This window comes from Petaurus breviceps, unplaced genomic scaffold (genome assembly GCF_028583685.1).
Source record: "Petaurus breviceps papuanus isolate PSGF00001 unplaced genomic scaffold, PetGlider_PUasm1.0 37, whole genome shotgun sequence".
Taxonomy (NCBI): domain Eukaryota; kingdom Metazoa; phylum Chordata; class Mammalia; order Diprotodontia; family Petauridae; genus Petaurus; species Petaurus breviceps.
The window spans coordinates 6,325,482-6,349,564 of NW_027186296.1; the positions used below are offsets into that span (position 1 = coordinate 6,325,482).

The window sequence follows — 24,083 nt, forward strand, 5'->3', positions numbered from 1 at the left end:
GTTGCAGTTTGTGAATGACTTGAAGTGTGATCTGGGGAAATTAACCCAGCTTTTCCATTTATTAAATAAAGAGGTTAGCCTAAATAATATTACCAGATTCCTTCAGATCAAGGTCTGTGGTTCTGATTTCTTTCCTTTTTTCTAATAAAGTGTATATCTCTATTTCTTTTTTTTAATTTTCAAATGCTTTATTAACTTCTGATTCACATCATCCATTTCTGACAGATTTTGAGTTACAGATTTTCTCCCCATTTTCCCCCTATCCACCACCCCAAAATAGCAGTCCCACAGGATATCTATCCCCTCCTCCAATCTGCTTTCTCCCATATCTTCTCCCATACCCCCTTTGACTTTTCCAGTAGGGCAGGTGGATGTCTATGCCCCAGTGCCTGTATAACTTATTTCCCAATTACATGTAAAATAGTATTAATAATAGCACATATACATATATATATTTAAACATATTATTTTAAAACTTTGAATTCCAGATTCATTCCCTTCCTCCCTTGTCACTCAGCCTTACTGGGAAGATAAGCAATTCAGTATAGGTTGTACATGTGTCGCTAATGGAAAACATTACCATAGTAGATATATTGTAAAAGACTGACTGTATTTCCCTCCCTCCTATCCCACCTCCCACTTGTTCTATTCTCTACTTTGATCCTGTCCCTTTTCAAAAGTGGGTGCTTCCAACTTCCCTCCCCCCCCAGCCTGCCCTCCCTTCCATCATGCCCCCTCTCATCCCCATCCCCCCTTCTCTCTTGTAGGGTGAGATACCTTATTTAGTGTGTATGTTATTCCTTCCCTAGCCAAATTCAGTGAGAATAAGGTTGACCCATTCCCTTTTGCCTTCCTATTCTTCCCCTCCATTATAACCATTTTCCCTTGCCTCTTTTATATGAGATAGTTTACCCCATTCTGTCTCTCCCCATCTCCTCTCATTATATTCCTCTCTCACCTCTTGATTTCCCGCTTTAAGTATTATCCCTTCCTATCAAATTGGTCCCGTGCCCTCTATGTATACCTGTAAACATATATACAGACATTCACATATGTATTCATATGCCCGTGTACCCTCTGATACATATATGTATTCCCTTCAACTATTTTCATATTGAGAAAAGTTTCATCAGTTATAATCATCATTTTTTCCATGTGGGAATGTTAATAGCTCAACTTTGATAAGTTCCTTATGATTTCTTTTCCCTGTTTACCTTCTCATGCTTCTTGTATCTGAATGTCAAATTTTCTATTCAACTTTGTTTTTTTTTTCAGCAAGAATGCTTGAAAGTCCTCTATTCCACTGAATGACCATATTTTCTCCTGAAACATGATACTCAGTTTTGCTGGGTAGGTGATTCTTGGTTTTAATCCCAGCTCCTTTGACCTGCAGAATATCACATTCCTAGCCCTTTGACCCTCAGTGTAGAAGCTGCCAGATCCTGAGTTATCCTGATTTTGTTTCCACAATATTCAAATTGTTTCTTCCTGGCTGCTTGTAATATGCTCTCCTTTATCTGGAAATTTCGCAACCTGGCTATTATATTCCTAGGACTTTTCTTTTTGGGTTCTTTTTCAGGGGTGATTGGTGGATTCTTTCAACCTCTATTTTGCCCTCTGATTCTAAAACATCAGGGCAGTTTTCCTTGAGAATTTCTTGGAGGGTGATTTCTAGGTTCTTTCTTTGATCCTGGCTTTCAAGTAGTACAATAATTTTAAAATTATCTCTCCTGGATCTATTTTCCAAGTCAGTGGTTTTTCCAGTGAGATATTTCACATTGCCTTCTATTCTTTCATATATTTGGATCTGTTTAACAGCATCTTGATTTCTCATAAAGTCATTAGCTTCCATTTGCTCCAATTTAATGGTGAAGGAATGATTCTCTTCAGTGAGCTTTTGAGATTCTTTTTCCATTTGGAAAATTTGGCTTTTTAAGGCATTCTTCTCCTCATTGCCTTTTTGAGCCTCTTTTGCCATTTGAGTTAGTCTGTTTTTAAGGTGTTATTTTCCTCAGTCAGGCTGCTGACTCTCATTTCATAATTTTATTGCATCGTTCTCATTTCTCTTCCCAATTTGCCCTCCACTTCTCTCATCTGCTTCTTAAGGTCCTCTATGGCCTGTAACCAGCTTGTATTTTCATTTGAAGCTTTCGGTGCAGGAGTTCTGACTTCACTGTCTTCCTCCTGTTTCATGCTTTGATCCTTTTTGTCCCCCAAATAGGAGTGTAATGTTGGATTGCTCTGCTTGGTTTGCTTCCTTTGCCTGGTCATGTCGCCACTCAGTCACTTGACCCCTGGGCTTTTTGCCACAGTAGGACTCTGCTACCAGACAGGGGACCTTCGTACTAAATGCTGGGGTTTTCTCAGCTGCCTGAGGTATTAGTTGGGTGCCCTCTCTGAAGCCTCCACAAGCTCTTCCAAGCTGGTCACACACTCCAGAACCTCCACCCTAGACTGCAGTCTAGATCCAAGCAGGTTCAAGCAAGAGCGATTACCAGTCAGATTGGTCGCTTGGTCCCTCTACACTCTTCGGGCCAGGAGCTGAAGCTGCTGGGCCACAGCCCTCAGTGGCAAAAGCCGAAGCACTCCCAACTACTGGGTTCCAAATTCCTCACTGCACTGACCTCTCACTTTGTCCTTAGCATCTATGTGTTGATAATTCTGGACTTCCAGAGCTGCTGGTCATCTGGAGTCCCTCCAGTGGGTGGCTGGTCAGGCCCGCCCTGGGGCTAAAACCTCAGTGGGGAGCTGGGATCAGCTCCCAGAGTGCTGTGCTGCCCACTTGCTTACAGCCTGCTGGGCTGTTCTCAGGAGGAGGTTAGCTTCTCTGTGTCATTTTGTCGGTTCTGTAGCTCCAATGTGTGTTTAGAGTCCCCTTTTACATGAATTGGAGGTGGTGGAACCCGAAGCTGCTAGGAGGTCCTGTTTCTACTCTGCCATCTTGACTCTGACCCGCTATATCTCTATTTCTTGTTTGTAGAATTTGCTTTCCCAAGTCAATATTCAGGGGTGGAGAACCTGGGGCCTGAAGGCCACATATGGCCTTCTAGGTCCTTGGGTGAGGTCTGTTGATGGAGTTCACGTTTTACAGAACAAATCCTTTATTAAGGGGATTTGTTCTGTGAAGTTTGGATTCAAAGGGCTGCACTTGAGGACCTAAAGGGCCACGTGTGGTTTCGAGGCCCCAGGTTCCCCACCCTTATACAGGCAAAAATTTACACCTGGGAGACATGCTACTAAATATGACATTTTCTGAGTAAACAGAGGAGCCTAATATGCCTTCTCTTCCTCCCTTAATTGAGGTCTGGAAATTCTTTTGCTTTTTAAAAATTCCCTCAGCGTCATGATCTCAGATTATCCTCCATAACAACAGAATGAGTGGAACCCTTCTCTTACCAATTTCTCTAGCCTTATTTTTTTAAACCCAATTGTCTCAAAGGAACAGAAGATTATGTAGAACAGGTATTAGTAGATGGAACATCTTTCCTATTTTTTTGCTCATATCTTTTCCGTGTTCTTCCTAAAATATAGTTGTTTGACTTTCATCTTCTGAAATTATTTAAGAAATGGAATATAGAAAGCGCGATGGGTGAAGGAAAATTTTTCATGAGGGCTAAGTGGTACCTTTAATAATTTGCTTATTAATATTTTCAGTTATTCCTTAACCCTTCAAATTTCTGGAATATACAAGGACTTATATTAGTTTCCATGCAGCCATCCATCACTCACCCTTCCTTACACCAAACAGAACACTACTTGGTGGGAACTTTTCATTCTCCCTCTTCATTAGATTTAAATTTCACAAAAGGTTAATGAAATCCCAGGACATCATCATGCACAGCAGACATACTTGTGATACACAAGAGTTAATGTGAACTGTTTGAAAAAACCCTGGTTCAGACTGGATGGGTACTCTATGACCCTCTTGCTACTAGCTAACCCCTGGATCATTTTTCTGGCACTTTCAATTTACAAAAAACTCCCACCAAACAAAGCTCATCCTTTTTTTCTCTGTTTCTGACGGTTTTTAAAAACATCTCTTTCCTTCCCCGTGGATTTTTTTGTCCTTTGCACTCTGCTTAGTCCTTAGACATTTTAGTGGCTTAAGTCTCTTAAACTCTCTTCAAAGACTGTATTTTGGTCTGGGAAGGTTTAAAAAGTAAATTACTATAAGTCATCATCAATGGATTACATTTACATTATTGGTAGTAGCAATTTTCAAGCTCTGGGTCTGGTAGGTAAGCTTAATATTTGATTTTCTATTCTAGAAGTGTCTGGTAAACTTCTTTCTGATCACCATTTCTCCCTGCTACCCTTCATATACAAACACACAACATAGGTATAGTAAGCACTACTAAGAGTTTTTACTAATAAATTTTAGTATAAGATAACCTGTAACAAAGTGATGTAGTGACTTTGCCAATATTAGACATTCATCATTTTTCATGCTCTTGAGTTTTGTGAGCAAAACGAATTATTTCATCTTTAAGAAGACACTATTTTTCTTTTTCAAAGTAACTAAAAATTTTGGGGCTCCAAAAGGCAGTGGTAATGAGTCCTTTTAAGTAGAGGATGGAAAAAATCCTCATGAGGCCCTCTGAATTCTTTTCATAAGGATACTTTTGCTATAGAATATATTTATTTTTTAAATTTAAAAACTTAAAAAGTTTTGTTTTTATATCATCTTCATTTCTGAATAGATCCCTCACTTCTCTCCCCCCACCCCCAAGATAACCATCCTTTGTAACAGAGACAAAATGGAAGAGGAAAAAAAGTAGTTCAGCAGAATTAAACAACACAACTCAATCCGACAGGGTATGTGATGATCCAAACACATCGAACTCCCCCTCCCCTTTCAAATTAGGCAGAGGTACATTTTCTCATCTTTTTATCCAATCCAAACTTGGTCATTATAAGCCTAATAGATATTTTCTTTCATATATATATTTTGGTAACAGATAAGTTCATAGTGTGTGTGTGTGTGTGTGTGATCATTATAGACTCAAGGAACTCTGGTTTCTTAGCAGGCATTCTATGGCTCTTGTACCACCCGTTTACTTGAAAACTGGTACTTTCAAATTCTAAGCATCTATAATCATAGAAAGGTTTCATTTCATCCCTGCTAATTGGATATGTGTAATATGGTTTTTCTCTTTTGCGTGTTTAGTTTCCCTCTGCTCTCAGTTCTTCCCTGCTCCCACCCATTTACATTCAGACATGGAATTTTAAAAAATTAAGCATTACCAGAGTTTTCAAAAAACATATTTTAGGTTAAGAAAATCATTGGCAAAATCGATGTATTGGCAGATGCTACGACTCTGCCAAGGTTACACATTAGTAGTGTACTTCCTGATGCTTCTGAATCTTAACAATTGAAAAAACATATTTCATGTATGATTCTTTACTATTACAGCAGGAACTTTGGAAAGGAGAAGAAATGTGTCGTTTTCTTCAGAAAAGGAAAAAAAAAGTTTTATTTTTTACTTTTTTTTTTGACAGTCATCTTATAAGAGACGAAATAATTTATTTAGATTCTAAACTTTAGAGAATGTGTTCATGCCACCTTCGGCTGATGAAGCAGTTTCTGTTTTTCCTGTAGCAGGGTTTGAATCTGGGCTCTTCCCCACTCGATTCGGCTCTGGAGCGCGGCAATCTCCCCCGCCAACAGCAGAGCGGCCCGGAAACTTCCCTGGGCCTGGCGCAGACTCTGGGGCACCAGGATCCCAAACCAGGTCAGGGGATCCCTCTCTGGAGAAGTCGCGGCTGCAGGCGTGGGTGGGCTGGGCTGCAAAGAAGCGCCCTCAGGCTGCTGCCGCCTCCTGAGCACTGGAGACTCAGATTCTGGCTCCCCATAATCACGCACACCTTGGGCGTCCTTGGGTTTCTCGTCGTTCGGGGACTCAGGTCCAGTGAAAATCACCTCGAACTCAGGCCGACCAGGCTCGGGCTCACTCGTGCAGACTCGGAAGAAGGGAACCATAGAGGAGCTATACTGAAGGGGGCTGACAGCCTTGGCACCCATAGCATAGCGAGTCTTGGAGAGGGAGAACCAGCCCTCCTCCACTCGTGCGTTCAGGGCCGCGCGCTTCCCTTCCAGCTCCTCAAGCTCCTGGAGCAGCTGAACGATGCTCGCATCGAGCTGGGTGCTCAAAGATCGCAAGGTCCCGGCCGGGACACCCGCGTTCTGTCCCTCACCCGCAGCCGCCATAGCCAGGAAGCCGCTGCACAAACCTCTTCCTGTTCCGCCTCTTCCCCAGCAGCCAGCCAATCAGTGTGCGCCCGTAAGCCACTGCGCGACGACATGGCGCGCCATCTTTAGTGAGGGCATGAAACTCGAGCCACTCTCCTGCCCTTTGTGTAAGGGTAGCGGTTCAGTTTTATTTATGGTGAAAAATTTTTTTTTTTTGCCATTTGAAGAAACAGCAATAAATTTGGAGTCTGTTGTCTTAGATTTAAAATGTGGTTTTGTTACTACCTATAGCACCTAGGTCAAGCCACTTAACCTCTCTTGGTCTCAGTTTCCTCATTTGTAGAATGGGATAGGTAGCCTGGATGATACTTGCAATTCTTACTACTATGCCTAGTTCGAAAGAAGTATATATATATACACACACACACACACATATATATATATGTATATATATACATACATATATATATATATATATATATGTATATATATATACACACACACACACACACACACACACAACCAGGTGGTGGATGTTAGGCCTTAGAATTATTGCTTTTTATACTTTAAAAGTATAGAGATGTACTTTTATATATAGGTACAGACATCTTTCCCTCTTACCTCTACCCCTTAAAACAAACAAACAAGAAAAACAAGGAAAACAACCTTATATCACATATTCCAGGTCAAGCAAAACAAATTCCTTTATTGTTCATGTCTAAAATATTTCCTTCCTTTTGCACTTGGAGTTCATCACTTCTCCATTAGAGGATGGTTAGTATACTTCATTATCAGTCCACTGGGATAGTGATTGGTCATTGCATTGATGAGAGTTCTTGATTTATTCAAATAAGTTTGTCCTTTCAATATTGTTGTATAAATAGTTTTTGTTTACTTCACTCTCAGATTCCGCAAGTCTCCCCAGGTTTCTTTGAAGCCACCCTTTTTATCCTTTCTTTTGGTATAATGGTATTCCATTTACATACTATATTTTATTCAGCCATTCCTTAATGACTTAATTGGCACAGTGCCTGGCACAAAGGAGGTACTTAACAAATGTTTATAGATTAATTCACTGACATCCCCTTACAGTTCTTTGCTACTGTAAGAAGAAATTTATAAATACTTTTATATACATGAGCTCCTTCTCTTTTTTTGATCCCTCTGGGGATACAAGTTTGGGAATATAAGTTTAGTTGTGGTAGTTCTAGGTCAAAGGATATGTCAGTTTAGTGACTTTCTGATCATAGTCCCAAATTCCTTTCTAGAATGGCTACACTAATTCACAGCTTCACCAATGGGATAGTAATTCCCTTCCAGCATTTTTCACTCTACTTCCTTTTTGTTAACTTTGCCATGTTGATAGGTGTGAAGTGAAACTTTAGAGTTGCATTAATTTGCATTCTTCTAATTACTAGCTATTCATGTCATATATATTATATATATATACACACACACATATACATATTATATATCAATTTGTATTGATAGGTTGCATTTCTTTTGAAAATTGCCTGTTCAGTTTTCAGAAGAAATCAAAGCTGTCAATAATAACATTAAAAAAAAAACCCTCTAAACCACTATTGTTTAGAGAAATGCAAATGAAACAATTCTGAGATACCATCTCACACCTATCAGATTGGCTTACATAACAGACAAGGAAAATGTGATAAATGCTAGAGGGCATGTGGAAAAATAAATACACTAATGCACCTCTGGTGGTGTCCCACCATTCTGGAGAATAATTTGGGGCTATGCTGAAAGGGTTATCTAATTCTGCATACCCTTTGACCCAGCAATACTACTACTAAATCTATATACCAAAGAGATTAAAAAAAAAAAAAAAAAGGGCAAGGACATATATCTACAAAAACATTTATAGCAGTTCTTTTTGTGGTGGCAAAAATTGGAAACTGAAGGAATTCCCATTAGTTGGTGAATGTCTAAACAAGTTGTTGCATATGATTGTGACAGAATATTGTTGTGCTATAGAATACTATATGTCCTACTTCTGTCTGCTCAGTCATTTGCATTCCTGTTGATCTTTTTTCGTAACTTTTCTGCTTCTCCTACTCCTCAACTCCTTACTGATCCTGAGTACTTAATTTATTCTGTTTCCTCAACTTTTCCTTCTTAATTGTGTGGGCTTTCAAATTTCCTACAATTCCTGCTTCCTACCTAGGGTCTTCCAGAATCATTGATGGAACAAATACAATGACCAATTTAATTCCCTACACTTCTAATTTCTTTCTTTTTTTTTTTTTTGCTCTACCCTCAGGTCCTTTCAGTGTCTGTGATACCAGTTCTCAAAATGGATGGTATAAATAACTCTGTGGTAACTGAATTTGTAATGCTGGAACTTTCAGCTTCTTGGGATATGAATATTTTCCTCTTTTTATTTTTCTTTTCATTCTATGTGGGAATTGTGCTGGGAAACCTCTTCATTGTGATCACTGTGATTTTTGACTCTCACCTTCACTCCCCTATGTACTTCTTGCTGGCCAACCTATCTCTTACTGACTTTGGTCTATCATCTACAACAGTCCCAAGGATGATTCTTGACATTTTCAGTGAGCGTAAGGTCATTTCCTTCCCAGGATGCATGATGCAGATGATTTTTATCCATTTCATAGGAGGAACTGAGCTGGTTTTGTTGATAGCCATGGCCTATGACAGATATGCGGCTATCTGTAAGCCTCTTCATTACCTGATTATTATGAACTGCAAAGCATGTATTCGTTTTGCAGTTGTTGCCTGGATGATTGGGTTACTTCATTCTGTGTCTGTTTGTTTTTGTTATAAATTTGCCCTTCTGTGGTCCTAACAAGCTTGAAAGCTTTTATTGTGACTTTCCCCAGGTTGCAAAACTTGCTTGCAGAGATACTTCCAGGGTGGTATATGGGGTTACTTTAAATAGTGGAGTTATCACCATGGGTACCTTCTTCCTCCTAATCGCTTCCTAGATCATTATTCTAGTTACAGTCAGACATCACTCTTCAGCTGGTTTGTCCAAGGCTGTCTCCACACTCTCAGCTCACCTCTCTGTAGTATTCTTGTTTTTTGTTCCTTGTTTCTTTGTCTATGTGTGGCAAGTTCCCACATTATCTTTGGATAAATTTTTGCTCATTTTTAACTTTCTTATAACTCCACTCTTGAATCTAATCATATATACATTTAGGAATAAGGACATGAAGATGGCAGTGAAGAGACAAACCAAAAGGATTGTTGGTTCTGCAGAATTTCCATGATGGATTATGTTTATCATGATCAAAAGATGCTTCAGGATCTTTTTGATCAGCCCTTAAACCATTGGATGATATTCTAGATCACTAGAAATTTGATTACAAATTCATCTATATTATAAATTTGTGGTTATTTTTTTATTTATAAGTGACCTTTGAGTTATATCTTCAACTTCTACCTCCTCCTTAATTCTGCAGAGTTGAGAAGTATAACCCTGAGCTGCTCTGGCATTGATGACATCCATTTATTTTTTATGTATCCAGTGCCATAAATTGGCTCCCTCTTTGCACAGGATTATATTTGGACAGTACTGAACTTGGTAATAAATATTTTAAAAATAATTTTCATGGAATAAATACTTTTCATGGAAATTCCATGCTTACTTCAAATGACTATGTGCAAGATTCTAGACCATGTATCTCCTTTGAGGAACATATATTAATGAATATGAAATAAGTTGTCTCTTATGAGAGACCAAAGAGCTTTCTGACATAGGGTGAATATATGGAGAGAAGAGTCACAGAAAAGGCCATCCTCAGGTACAGCAGTTTGAAAGATTCTAGAGGGTAGAGAACATGCTTCATCATCTTTGCAATTACCCTTAATTTCTAACATAGGGTATTACACGTAAGAGAAACAATAAATACTGCGCAAGCAGGCAAGCAGGAAGAATCCACCAGCAGCATATGCTATACTGCAAGAAGACAAAATTGATTTCATAGCTATTACTGAATCATGGTGGGAAGATTTTGGATTATTAATTTATACTTATTAAAAAGAATCAGCATAGGAAAATGGGGGCATTTTGTAATAAGGAAGTACTTTTGAATGAGAAATCCAGGATATGGTGAGGTAGAGGGAAAAGTGTGGTGAAGAGTATTTCAGTAATAATTAATGATCAAAGAAATAGAAAGCATTTTGTCATTTCATCTAGACAGAAAGAAGAAATTGATGAGAACTTTGAGAAACATCCCAAGCATGGCATAGAAATATAATAATTACCAGAATTATATAATATTATATAATATAATAAATACCAGAATATTCAGTTGTCCAGAAAGCTGCTGGAGTTTGCTTGTACTCTCTCTCCCTCTCCCTCCCTCCCTCGCCATCTCCTTCCCCCCCCCCAAATGTTTATGGATTTCTCTCTGCCACTCTCTCTGTTTGCAATCTCTGTCTTTAAAAAAAAACAAAACCCAAAACAAAACAAAACCCCAAAAACTTTTCTTCAAAAGGCAGAAGAACCAACAAAGGGGAATGGTATACTATATCTGATTCTCACTTATATAGAAGATCTCTTTGTTGGGATGAAATTATTCGGAGTCTTAAGATTAAGTGACCACTCTTTCTTAGAATTTGTGATACAAAAGAATATACATTATTTCACACAAACTCTAGATTTTGGGAAAGTAGATTTCCAGGAGTTCAGAGGAAGGATTGTTGTTTGTCCTTCATTTTCAAGGAGGACCAGTGACATTATGGGCGATGTGTTTACCTGTGTGTGAATTGCATTTAAAGGAGGCAGAATTGAACAAAGCTATTAGCCTTACTCCCTCTTCCAGAGTTATCAAAGTCCAGTGGCAAGACCAAAGTCAGGATGACTTGTGATAGCTCAAGATGCAGTGAATGACTTTGGTGTCTTCCATATCTGACCAAGATCTGAGCATTCCACAAGTGCCTACTTCAGCTACCTTCATGGCCATTGGAACAAATTATTCTCATCTGCCCATTCCACTGGATGAAGTCTTCATATGCTTGGCTTAACTTACCTATGGATTTGAGGTCTGTCAGTTGCCCTCAACCTGATTTAAGCCCACCTGTCAAGTTGGTTACTGGGGTTTATACATTGTGCATGCTACAGTTTTTTGAAACCACTTCTTGGAGCTTGAGAACTGAGTACCAGGTAGACACCAAAGATGGATGAGCAGCCTTGGAAAGGCCTTGGCAAGCCCTCACACCAGAGGTGATAGTTCTCCTTGGACATCCCATACACCCCCAGCTAGGATCCCAAAGACTAAAATCCTATAGGAAAATATGCTCAGGAGGGATGGCAAACTCTCAACATTAACATTCTGAAGACAGAAAGAGAAATGATTCCACTAAGGAAGAAAAACCGAGTTACCTGAAGAGAGTAATGTAGATGCATAGGGAATTCACCAGCCAAATTAAGTATAAAATAGATATGTACAGAAGATGGAGGTAAGGGAAAGCAACAGATGATGAATTCAAAAGTATGGGTTAACTTTGTAAAATAGTGTCAGGAAATGTTAAAAGTATCAGCATAGTTTGACAAAAAAAACTAATGATATTAAAATTTTACTTTTTAAGTGAGGGATCAAAGAAGTGACAGGGTCACTACTTGGTTTGAATAGGATGATAAGTGATATGATATAGATGGCAGAGATTTTGCTTCTGTTGCTGTCAAAGGGAATTACTTTTGCATTAGAAATGACAGAACAAAAATGACAGAACTAGGAATGAATATCTAACGCATGCTTTGAGATAGAGGGTACATACCTTCCCTTGATTCAAGTCATCACATTGTTGGGTGTTGAAAGAACTTGTAACTGATTGTTGAATATGGAATGACTAAACAAATTCTGGTTTATAAGTCCAAAGGAATATTATTGTGCTTTAAGAAACAACAAATATAACGACTACAGTGAAGTATGGAAAGCTTTACATGAACTGATGAAAATTGAGTAAGGAAAGAGGAGAAACCAATATATTTAATGACTAGAGAAATGGAAAGAACATAAAAAAATTAAAAATGAATTTTGCAAACTTTTTTTTGTCTTTATTGATTTGTTTGTTTACTTTTATTTTACAAGATTCAGTTCAACAATCCCTTGAGTTTCAAATTTTCTCCCCCACTCCTTCTTCCCCTCACGCCTCCATGGCGGCATGCAATCACATATAGGATCTGCAAATACTTTCACATTAGACATTAGTCAGGTTGTAAAGAAAGACTGTAACCGATAGAATGAACAGTGGGAAAGAGGATACAATATCAAACAAGAAAAAGAAAGAGAGCAGGTAATTTGATTCAGTCTGCATTCAAACTCTGTTCTTTCTACTTCTTTCTCCGAATGTAGACTTCTCCTTCCATCATGAGTCTTTTGGAATTGTCTTATAACCTTGCATTGCTGAGAAGAGTCCAGTCTATCAAAGTTGGTCATCACACATGCGTTGTGTCTGTAATTGAGTACAAGTTTCTCCTGGTTCTGCTCTTCTCACTGAGCATGTTTGTATAAGTCTCTCCAGGTAAATATTAAGTCTGTCTGCTCCTCATTTCTTATAGCACAATAGTATTCCATTACATTCATATGCCACAACTTGTTTAGCCATTTCCCATTTGATGGGCATCCCTTTAATTTCCAATTTTTTGCCACCAAATATTTTTTTTTTGCAAAATTAAAAGGAATAAAGTTCAAAGAAGGGAAATGTATATTCACCTTCCTTTTTGCCTTTGAAGAACCATAGAACTGCATATATTTTCAGATTTTTCAAAATTTTGGTAGGGTTTTCCTGATTTTTCTTAAAATGTTTCTTTGTTATGTTGGATGGCTGTCAGGGAGAGAAGATGGGAAGAGGGATACAGGGGGAAAATTAGGCAATGACAAAACTAAATGTCAATAAAATTTATTTTGAAAAGGAAAACTGTCAAATATGATTGCTGAGTCACTGTCAGTGATGTTTGAAAGATCATAGAAAATGGGAGAGGTATGAAAATACACAAGAAGGACAATTCTCCCACTTTTACAGAATTTTGAAAATGATAGATCTATTCACTTGATCCAATTTCTGTTCATTTGAAGTTTTTTCAACTTAATGTAATTGAAGTGATCCATTTTATCTTTTGTTATCTCACCTAAATATTTGTTTGATTAAGACATCCCTCTAGCCCCACCTGTGAAATGTATCTTACCTGGATCTCTTCTACTTTTAACATTTAGGTCATGTAATTATTATGAGTAGGAGAATTCATAACTAACAAGAAATTAAGGAAGTCATAGAAGATAAAATAGAAAATTTTGATATCATAAAATTGAAAATCTTTTGCCCAAGAAAAATCATTTTAGTTAGAATTCAAGAAAATGTACTTCACAGTCAAAAAAAAATTCACTGAAGCAAAGTTCTATAATCATTTGAGCCTCAAATACCTTAGGAGCCAGATACTAAAAGTATAAGGTAATAACCTTCATTTTACAAGTGAGGAAGCTGATGTTTAGGGAACTTAAGACTTACCTAGGATCTCACAGCTAATTGGTGATAAGAGAATGGATTAAACTAGAATTTGTTTGATTACAAGTCTGTCTATCCATTCTGTACAGCAACATACTTTTTCCTCTTCTGAGTAATAGCCTTTTTAAAATCTCAAAATTTTTTTTTCCAATATAATTTTTACCCTACCCTTTGTTCACTTTCACATTGAAGCAACCAACTGTCAAGGTATGTGTTGTCTTATTTTGGATTACTGTCGCTCAATTTCTCTATTGTTTGTAATGAATCTAAATACACAAAATGCATTATCTTCATGGTAGCCTGTTGCTTCTGCTCATCATGGCTACTTCTAGACAAGAAGATCAAACATTCCATGGAATGATGTTTTTTGTTGACTCAGTACATAATGAAAACACTCCTCATGGAGAGATATATGCAGCTTCAAGCTGAAGTGACTGATGAATATCCATGACAACAGACCCTGACTCCAGAGGTATCCTATCAGCACATTTTTTCACTCTCATCCATTTGCTAGTTATGATTGGGTACCTAAGAAAGGGCAACTGAGATTGGTTTAGCCAAGATTATAGCGTCTAGCTGTAGCATCTTCCGTCTACCTACTAATCAAGCTAATATCTGGAGCCTCATAGAATTAATCATTACCTGAGTGAAGCTATATACCTGAGGTTCATTTATGAATATATGTAGATTTGTTCCCCAGATCAGGGTAAAGCAGGGACTCACAATGGAGGTGAAACAGGTACACAAATATTCTACCCTTCTTGTTGAGAAAGAGAGAGAAAGGGAGAGACAGAGAGGGAGGGAGAGAGAGTGAGAGAGAGAGAGAGAGAGAGAGAGAGAGAGAGAGGCTTTCTTTTTACATAAAAATAAAATGTTTCTCAAAACAAACTAATAATTGATTTTAATAGTAAAAGAAAATGCCTATCCCAAGCCAATTTATCTGTCTTACCCCGTTTGGATATTTTTTCCCCACTAAATATCATAACCCCAGCCCTGTCTCATAGAACTTTTTATATTCTTGAGCACAATTAACACTAAAGAAACAAAACAAAGCAAAATCCTCCTGATTTCCCCCTTTCTTTTCACTATCTGCTTTAGATCATCCAAGGAAAGTCTTTTCTTTTCAGCTAAGATACCGATATTATTTTTAAATGACTTGGTTCACCTGTCTGGGCACATTTCAGTACCTGAATTTTCCCCGTGTGTTTTCATTTAGTAAAATTCGCAACTGTCAATAGCTTATAAATTAATTTATATGTGCTATCAACACAGTTTGTAAATTATTCTATTTTACAACTTGATTAATTATTTCTACTTCCCTTTACATGAAGGCCAAAATCTTTTAGTCACTGAAATTAAATTATGGTGATGATGTATGCTCTATGTTACAAAGAGAATAACTGACTGGTATTTAACCTTAAGGTTTAAAACTCATAACTACTATGCATTACTAGGGTAAAATGTGGCATCTTTTTTTCTAATGAGCTCTAAACAGCATAGTTACTATATTAGTAACACATTACATCTATGAATGACAGATAGGAATTATATTTAGTTCTTTCTGGAAGATGGAAAAAAAGAAAGTGACTAGATTAAATAAAGTACCAAAATTAATAAAACTAAAGCCTAATCCTGGGTAACCATCTAATTTTGGATTTGTCATGCCACACAAATACAATATTGAAAGTAATATCTTTTATGCAAAATATGAACTGTTGAATTCTCATTTATATAGTATAAATATGTGGTATGTAAGATATTTCTGAAAAAATAACTCATATGGATGGTTGCATACTTCCAGTCTAATCTATTTAACTGACTTCTAGAAATATAGTAGAGATGTACATAACATGTGACTAGTGCAGATTGTTTTTATGGTAATAGTTATCAGAGTAAATCATTTTGGTAACATTATAGGTTTTTGAATATTAAACTTTTATCTCTTCATATATTTTTGAATACCAATCTTTTCTCTGAACTTAGCATCTTTTCAAAGGAGTTAAATATAACACCATCAAAAACTTAAGTCCAAATATACACTCCACCTCCAAAAATAACTTTTAGCTTTATTAAGCAAATCAAATCTCCATATTTAAAAAAAATCAGAAAAATTGAAAAATGTCTCCATCTCTTGATTAATTCGCAACACTTGAATTAACAAAAGCAATATTTAACCAGAAGTATACTTTATATATTTAAAAAAAGATTACAGATTTTTAAATTGCTGGTTTGTAAGTTCATACCAGACAGAGCCAGGTTTGACCAATCTGCCTTTTGGGATGTGTAAAGACTAGGAAATATCGTGGAAGGAAGAACATACCAGCAAGACAATCAAGTATTCAATACAGTATCTAAAGGAAGTCATGATAATTGACAAAGCTAGCAGCTACTAATATTGACAGCACTGAAGTACAATGAATTATAGAATAAGTTCAGTGCAAACAACAACAGAAATGTCCTTCTGAAGCCTTTTTTTCCTTAAAATATGTTTCATTTCTTATACCCGTACCACCTAACTGGTCAGAAAATATAGAAATTTTTTTTAGCATATGTAGCTTCTAAACTACCATGGGAAAGGCACATTAAAGCTTCTAATCTTCCCTGGCAACCATTGGAAGGAAGCAAGGCTAAGAGCAAGGAAACTTGTTTCTCTGTACAAGTAGTTGTTGCTTCTTTTTTTTTTTTAGCCCTTTGGAGGGCAATTGGGGTTAAGTAACTTGCCCAAGGTTACACAGTTAGTTTTTTTGTGTGGGTATTAAGTGAACACTCGGGTCCTCCTGACTCCCGGGCCAGCACTTTACTCACTGTGCCACCTAGCCGACCCCAATTATTGCTTCTTTATTGAGATGCTGAACTAAGAAGTCATAGACCACTTCTACCTTCTTGATAGCACACTTCAGACCATCACAGAGTTTTTTCAATTAATCATTTTTTTAAGTTGAGAAGGTGGAAGCCAGAATCTAGAGCTGTGAAGAAGATGGGCCTTGCAGTGACATTGTTAACTCACAGACAATTCACTAATAAGAGTTAGCACTCCAGAGAGATAAGCTTCAATATCAAAACGAAATCTTCTTTATTTAGTTCAATGCCAAGTATTTTTGTAACTGCTCTTCCTGTCAAAACTGTTTCTGTTTTTTACTGTTCGAAAATGTTTTCAAGCTTTCAGACGTTTCTTTGGAACTTCTTGAAATCCAGCCCCTTTGATGAACTTCTTGAAGCAGTATCAAAATTTTTCAGACTGTCTTCTCTAAATTCTGTACAACTTTTAGGATTTACTCTTGGATGTCCTGCTCAGCAGCCAGAAATCCTTGCAGCGTGATGAAAAATCTTGCTCATAGTCTGTCCTGAAGGGAAAAGGCTAAAGGGGAGAAAGAGGTATTATTGTTAAGACAGCTAAATAAAGAAATTCTGTGGTTTGACTCATGACCAAATGATGGATAGAGAAGACAAAAGAAGACAAAACGGACAATTTTGATTACATAAAATTTAAATAGATTTTCCACAAATACACAATGTAGTTAATATTAGAAGTGAAACAGGTAATGGGAACCCTGCCCTTGGGGAGCTACAAATTTATCCAGCTCTGTGTTCTCTGTGGAATACAGTCTTGAATCTCTAGCTGCCTATTGATATCTTAAACTGGATATACCAGAGACATCTTAAACATAATATGTTGAAAACTGAACTTTTTCAACTCCCTGCCACCCCTGGAAACCCCTACCCCTACCAAAATCCTTCCCTCTGCATCTAATTAAATTAATGTTGTATCCTTTCTAAATATCCATTCCATGCTATGCCCAAATAAACTCACTTTTGTAAACTGTTAGATGGTCTACGAGGTCACCTTGCAATCTTGATCCTTAACTATCTGACTGTTCTGAGTTAGGACTGGTCTATACTAGTCTTTAACCAAAATGCAAAGCTTTAAAAAATAGTTTACTTCAGATTTGGTGAAACAGAAAAATATCACACCTCAATCCTTTGGTTTGCTTTGTGTCAAAGACCCAGTGCAATTTCCAGCACAGCTTGGTCCACATAACTTTTTTGGGAACACACATACCACAGAGAAACCAACAGATAAATGGGTAAACCTATCAAGTTATAAACAAAACCCTCACCTCTCTTATCTTTTTCACAATCAGTTCTGAAAGAACAGTATATTGGATCACCCTCCTCCCCTCCTCCTGGCACTCCATTCTTTTGTAAAGTGCATCAGAATGGCAGAAGAGCCTGGTGTTATGAAAGCTATAGCTTCTGTTATCTTACTCCTTTCATGGATCAACAGCCTTGCCTCCTTTAGTTATGGTCATGGCATAATTCTGATACAACTTTATTTTTACCTTTTTTTCCCTCTCTCAAAGGAGCAAATATCAGGCCAATCTGTAGAGACACTCTTCCTTCCTTATCTCAATAACTCCAAACTCCTCCCTGAAGGTCATTATTTCACATCAACAAGGATGTTATTTTCCCCTAAAGCTTAAGGATAACTTCCCTGCCCCATCTCTCTTCCCTCCTGTTTCATTGCCAAGCAACCCTTCCATTGATTCTCCCATAGGGAAAACCTGTGTGATTTCAAGACAAATACCAGTAGTACACAATTATGGGTTGGGTATTAGAGGTTTCACCAGCAATGATAGGTCACTAGATTTTGGACCTGCAGAGTGTTTTCATTTTTAGTGAAGTGTGGACATATAGTTATTTTTTCTTTAGGGACAATGACAAGGCAGGGCATTTAACGTTCTTGGGCTTTTTTCAACCCCAATGATGCTTCCTCCTGTCCTGTGACCAAACTGTTAAGTAAGAGAAGGATTTAAATTCTATCATATTCTTTTCATATAGTTATTCCTTTTTTGGCATTAAGCTAATAATCTTCCTATTTTTGTTTCCCATATATTCCACCCCCTTCCAACAATGTTTTATTTTCCTGGTCTGCAATATCACCAAGAAATGGTCATGCAGTCTTTATTAATGACTGCTAGCCATGGGGGCAATTCCCTTTCTCCCCCCTAGAAATAGCTTATCCAATTGTGGAGCCACCCTAATAATTAGGAAGATTTTCCTCATGTTAAGCTTTTCTGTCTAGCATCTATCCATTAATTCCAATACTTTTTTCTATAGCCAAGTAGAACCAAATTTAATTCTTTTCTCTCAAGATAACCCTTTAAGTAATTGATGACTGTTATGCCTTCTTCTTCCCAAGGTAAACATAAATTTCTTCTACCAATCTTCACTAGGAAATGATGTCATTACCCTGATTTCTCTCTACTGGAGATGTTCTGACTTTTCAATGTTCCTTCTAAATTGTGGCTTTGAAAAGTGAACATTTAACTTAGATATGATTTGACTATAGTTAACATAGACCTTATTGGTTGTTAGCTTCCTTTACTTTGAACATTTACATATCAAATATATATATATGTACAACATATATGTATAAATGTGTGTATATTTGTATCCATATATCAGTATAATTTTGTTCTGGAGGCCAAACTACAAAGTCTACTTCTTAGCCATTTCTACATACTTTAGACCAAAAACAAACCATGTAATAAGAAGAGATTCTTTTTGTTTTTTTTTTTTGGTAAAGGGAGAGCAAAAAAGAAATTCCAACCAAATCTTGGGAACAATGGTTTTTACTTTTTTAGTTTTAAAATTGTTCTTCTGCATATTTGATGGTGAAAGCCAATGTCTGGAAAATGGGATGTCTTCAGAACAACAAAGAGAGTGATCAAGACTTTTATCTTTCAATGGCAATGAGATGGTCAAGAGGGAATGCTTGTAAATTTTGAAACAAAATAAGGTTTGGGAGAAAGGGTAAGAGAAAGGGAAGTAAAGAATGAATGAAAGTCAAAGACATGAGAAATCAAGAAATCTTTTAGGAGAAGGAGATATTTGGAGCCTTCTTCAGTTTGTGGGATAGCCTACTGTAGTTCTGACTCTGTGATCTTAGGTGAATTATTTCAATGGGAATTCAGTTTTCTCATCAGTAAAATCAGTGATAATGCTATTATTTACCTTAATGAATTGTGAGGAAAGTACTTTGTGAATGGTGAAGTCCTATTTTAATATAAATCATTATTGTTGTTGGTTTAGTTGCTATCATAGAGACTGGGATATATGTCAGTAATACCAATCTTACCAAGGCTGATTGCTTCTTGGACCCCAAGGTGAAAGGGTAACTTAATTGGATATTCATTTCTTTGATAGAGGTAAATAATATGGGTCTAATCCATCTTCCACATCATGGCCTTTTCTCCACATAATTAAAGACAGTTGTCTTGATCCTCATTTCTCTTCTTTAGGCTAAATATTCCCATTTCTTTCAATGGATACTCTTACAACAATGCCAATACAAGAACCTAGGTCTTTCATAAATTAATCCACAAATATTTTCTACTCTATCATACCACTTCCCAAGTAACTGCCCTCAGAAAATGTCTTCTTCTTCTTCTTCTTCTTCTTCTTCTTCTTCTTCTTCTTCTTCTTCTTCTTCTTCTTCTTCTTCTTCTTCTTCTTCTTCTTCTTCTTCTCCTTCTTCTTCTTCTTCTTTTCTCTCTCCATCTCCTCTTTCTCCTCCTCCTTATTCTCCTGTTTTTTCTCCTCCTCCTTCTTCCACCTCCTCTTCTTTATCCTCTTAGATACTGTATAGATTTACTCTATAGTAAATCAGGAATGGGTTGAGACCTGGATTCTAGTTTTGGTTATGTAACTAACTTATCCTGTGATTTTGGTCAAATAGCTCATTCTCACCTCTGTAGTCAGTTTACTCATTAATTAAATGAGGGACTTGGATTAAATGATTTTTTTTTCTAATTGCCCCTCCCTTGTTCTTTTTTTTAGAATGGTTATATTTGAGAAGTATCTCAAAGTGGCAAAGATAAACAACCCTTCTGGGGATCTCAGTACCTGGAGAATTCTTGGCTGGGTCATAATCCTGATGATGTTTTCAGAGTAAGCAGAGACACCAAATATACTACCTTTTTCCTTCAAGTGAGTTTAAGGAACCTTGATATTCTGGTTTATATATGCATATTATCAAGTTTTTGTTCATTATGACAGCATTAGTCACAGATCATTCATAGCTAGAGTTCTTCCCCACTTACCTGCTTTGACAATTTTCTTAAACCTCATTATCATCAGAGAAATTGAGGAAGAAGGATTAGGAGGTAGGACCTTCCACCTCAATTTAGCCTTTTCTTCACTTACCTGCTTTCTCTCCTTCCCCCTTATCTTTCTCGATCTCTTTTGGGGGTAGGCTTCATAGTGATATTTAGAGATTAAAGATTATGAATAGTTTAGTAATTTTTTGTGGCAAAATTCCTTGTTGTTTTCCCAATTAATTTGACTGATCCAAGTATATTAATGTACCTGTTTACCTCCAACAACTGTAATTTTCCCTTTTTTATCACGTTTTCCAAGAACTTTTCTTTTTCTCTTGTGACTCCCTCAATATTTCCTTTCCAATGCTTACAATCTAGGGACAAAATAGAGATCAACTTTTAGTTTCCACAGTACTAATATTTTTCTTGTTCTCTACACTCAGGTCATCTAATGTCTGTGATGCCAATTGTATCAATGGATGGAGTAAATGACTCGGTGGTAACTGAATTTGTGTTGCTGGGACTGTCTGCTTCTTGGGAAATGAAGATTCTTTTCTTCTTATTTTTCTTTTCATTCTATGTGGGAATTGTGTTGGGGAACCTCTTCATTGTGTTCACTGTGGTTTGTGACCCTCACCTACATTCCCCCATGTACTTCTTGCTGGCCAACCTCTCTCTCATTGACCTGGGTCTATCTTCCACCACAGCTCCAAGGATGATCACTGACATTTTCAGTGAATATAAGGTTATTTATTTCCCAGGATGTATGATACAGATGTTCTTTGTCCATGTCATGGGAGGAACTGAGATGGTCCTACTCATAGCCATGGCTTATGACAGATACACAGCCATCTGCAAACCTCTCCATTACTTGACCATAATGAGCCACAAAACATACATTTGTTTTGTAGTGGCTGTTTGGGGTGACCCATGCTGTGTCTCAGTTTGTTTGCATTGTAAACTTGCCCTTCTGTGGCCCTAATAAGATTGATAGCTTTTACTGTGACTTTCCTCGGGTGGCAGAACTTGCCTGCACAGACAGCAACTGGGTAGAGCATGTGGTCACTGCTAACAGTGGGCTTATTTCCATGGGCACCTTCTTCCTGTTAATCATTTCCTACATCTTTATCCTTGTCACTGTGAGGCATCACTCTTCTGGTTTGTCCAAGGCTTTCTCCACACTATCAGCTCACATCACTGTGGTGTTTTTGTTTTTTGCTCCATGTTTCTTTGCGTATGTTTGGGAATTCCCTTCCTTGTCATTGGATACATTTTTGGCCATTCTTGACTTTGTTGTTACTCCACTTTTGAATCCAGTCATCTCCACATTTTGGAACAAGGACATGAAAGTGGCAAAGAAAACATTGAGGAGGAAAATTGTGAGTTCTAAGGAGACATCTTGATGGATTTTCTGAAACAAAAGCAAGAGATGCTTCAGGATTGTGCCGAATGCTTCTAGACTTGGGTGGGGGAGAGCATGTACACAGGCATCATGACCTAGGACACCCTAAGAAGATCTTTTTGATTCTAGAGGTGTAGCTATTTTACTCATCAACGGGAATAGAGTAACACCTCCTGCTCCCACCTTCTACTTTGTAAAGTGAAACATATAGAAAAAATAATCATAATTCCGAGTTTTATTAATACCACACAGTTGTCATATACCTAGTTCAGTGTCATATTGTTGTAAGAATCTGTACTTGCAATTATGATTGGCTGTTGCTGAGTTTAGCTATGAGCATCTCAGGAAAACAACTTATTTTATCATGGAAATTCCATGGTACCAATCTACATATTGTGGGTTTTTATGAACCAGATAATAAAAGAGTCCACACTCCTCAGCCTTGTATTCATTGTCCTTAAGATCATGAGTAGAACCCATTTTTCCCATCATTATTGGATATCATTAAGTTTTAAATGCTCTTGCTTTTAACAACATCTACTTGCCATCTCCCAGATGGGTTTCTTCTACCTCTTTATCATTGTTCATGTTGGTCTTAGCCCCTGGTCTTCTCATCTGTTTTCCCTCAATCTAAGTATTCTGTTGGGTTCCTCATTCAATGTTCAATTAAACTATCTCCTAATGATGTTTTTCTGACTTCTCAGAGTATCAAATGCTTATTCATCTGATATTATGCCTTTACTTCTGTTGGACACACTGTGCACTTCATTTATGTCTTTTAAGCCCTATTATTAATTTTTTTCTCATCTAGACATCATAATCTCTTCCATTATTACTATTTTCCCTATTGGTTGATCTGCTCAAAAGGCTCAAAATCTTTAACTGAGTTTCCTTCAGTCTGACATATTTAGTAATTTCAGTATTTTTTTCCTTCTTATATTCCCATATTACTCACTTTCTGATTCCTTATTCTTTGATGATAGTTTCCCTGAGGTTCAGATCTTAAAGTTCTTTCAACTTCCTGGGCAATTGATATTTCAGTGATCTTTGTCTCTGCTTCAAGTTACTTTGGGGAAAGGGGGGGGTGTCAGAATTAGTGTCAGCCAGATAATGGGCTCTTAATGGAGTGCCACACATGCACACTCATGTGTTTTGCTCTAGTTCTCTCTGTTCCTCATTTTTCTGTTCTAGTTCTATTGCAGGACATAGAGCTGCTGTTCTGCTGTACTAGACTGACTAAGTTTCTGCTTTTTAGTTTTTCATTACTGGGAGGAGGGGAGGTAGAGTTCAGTTCTTTTGCAAGGTTATAGGTTGAGTTATTTAGCCATGGGTGGTGGTGGAGGGGATACTGAATGAACACAATGGAGGCTAGCTCTTAACTTTCTCCATTGCTCATTCATTGAATGTCACTTTTTCTGGCACTGGGTTTTATAGACCATGTAGATATCCAAAATTGATTTATCTCTTGCACATAATTCCCATTTTGGAGAGGTTTTTTAGAGTTCTGTTATCGATAATGTATGCTCTACTCAATTGTAAACCCTCTTTGTTCAAGGATCTTGAATTCAATTCAATTCTATATTGAACACGTCTGCCACAATGTATCACACACAGCAGGTCCTTAATAAATATCTGCAGATGGAAAGCAGACCAAATGGAACAAGGAAGGAAGAAATAAATAAAGGAAGAGATTCTTTATTCCCATAATCTATGTGCAGTTTCAGTCTGATGAATAGGAATGAGAAATCTGTATTGCTTCTTTTAAAACTCAGCAGATTACATTTTACTCATGTACTCTGTGCTCATTACAGTTATATCCAGATGGGTGTGTTTCCATGTAAAGCAAGTCAAATTTGCTATAATATTATCAAGGTCTTTAATCGAGACCATGGAAGTTTACATT

General features: G+C 37.2%; 1 protein-coding gene and 2 pseudogenes across 1 annotated transcript; 2 read left to right on the forward strand and 1 right to left on the reverse strand.

Annotated features, from left to right (window-relative positions):
• Positions 1-5,445: 5,445 nt before the first annotated feature.
• On the reverse strand, positions 5,446-6,260 carry LOC138168817 (coiled-coil domain-containing protein 115-like). Its single transcript, XM_069097674.1, has one exon. It carries the CDS (start codon positions 6,206-6,208, stop codon positions 5,555-5,557), a length of 654 nt encoding a protein of 217 aa, XP_068953775.1. The 5' UTR covers positions 6,209-6,260; the 3' UTR covers positions 5,446-5,554.
• Positions 6,261-8,483: 2,223 nt separating this feature from the next.
• LOC138168734 (olfactory receptor 4F4-like) lies at positions 8,484-9,438 on the forward strand (annotated as a pseudogene).
• Positions 9,439-21,229: 11,791 nt separating this feature from the next.
• LOC138168404 (olfactory receptor 4F21-like) lies at positions 21,230-22,181 on the forward strand (annotated as a pseudogene).
• The last annotated feature ends 1,902 nt before the right edge of the window (positions 22,182-24,083 follow it).

Bases quoted from the DNA above. Each gene is read 5' to 3' on its own strand.
- LOC138168817 (XM_069097674.1), bottom strand. From the start codon at position 6,208: ATGGCGGCTGCGGGTGAGGGACAGAACGCGGGTGTCCCGGCCGGGACC.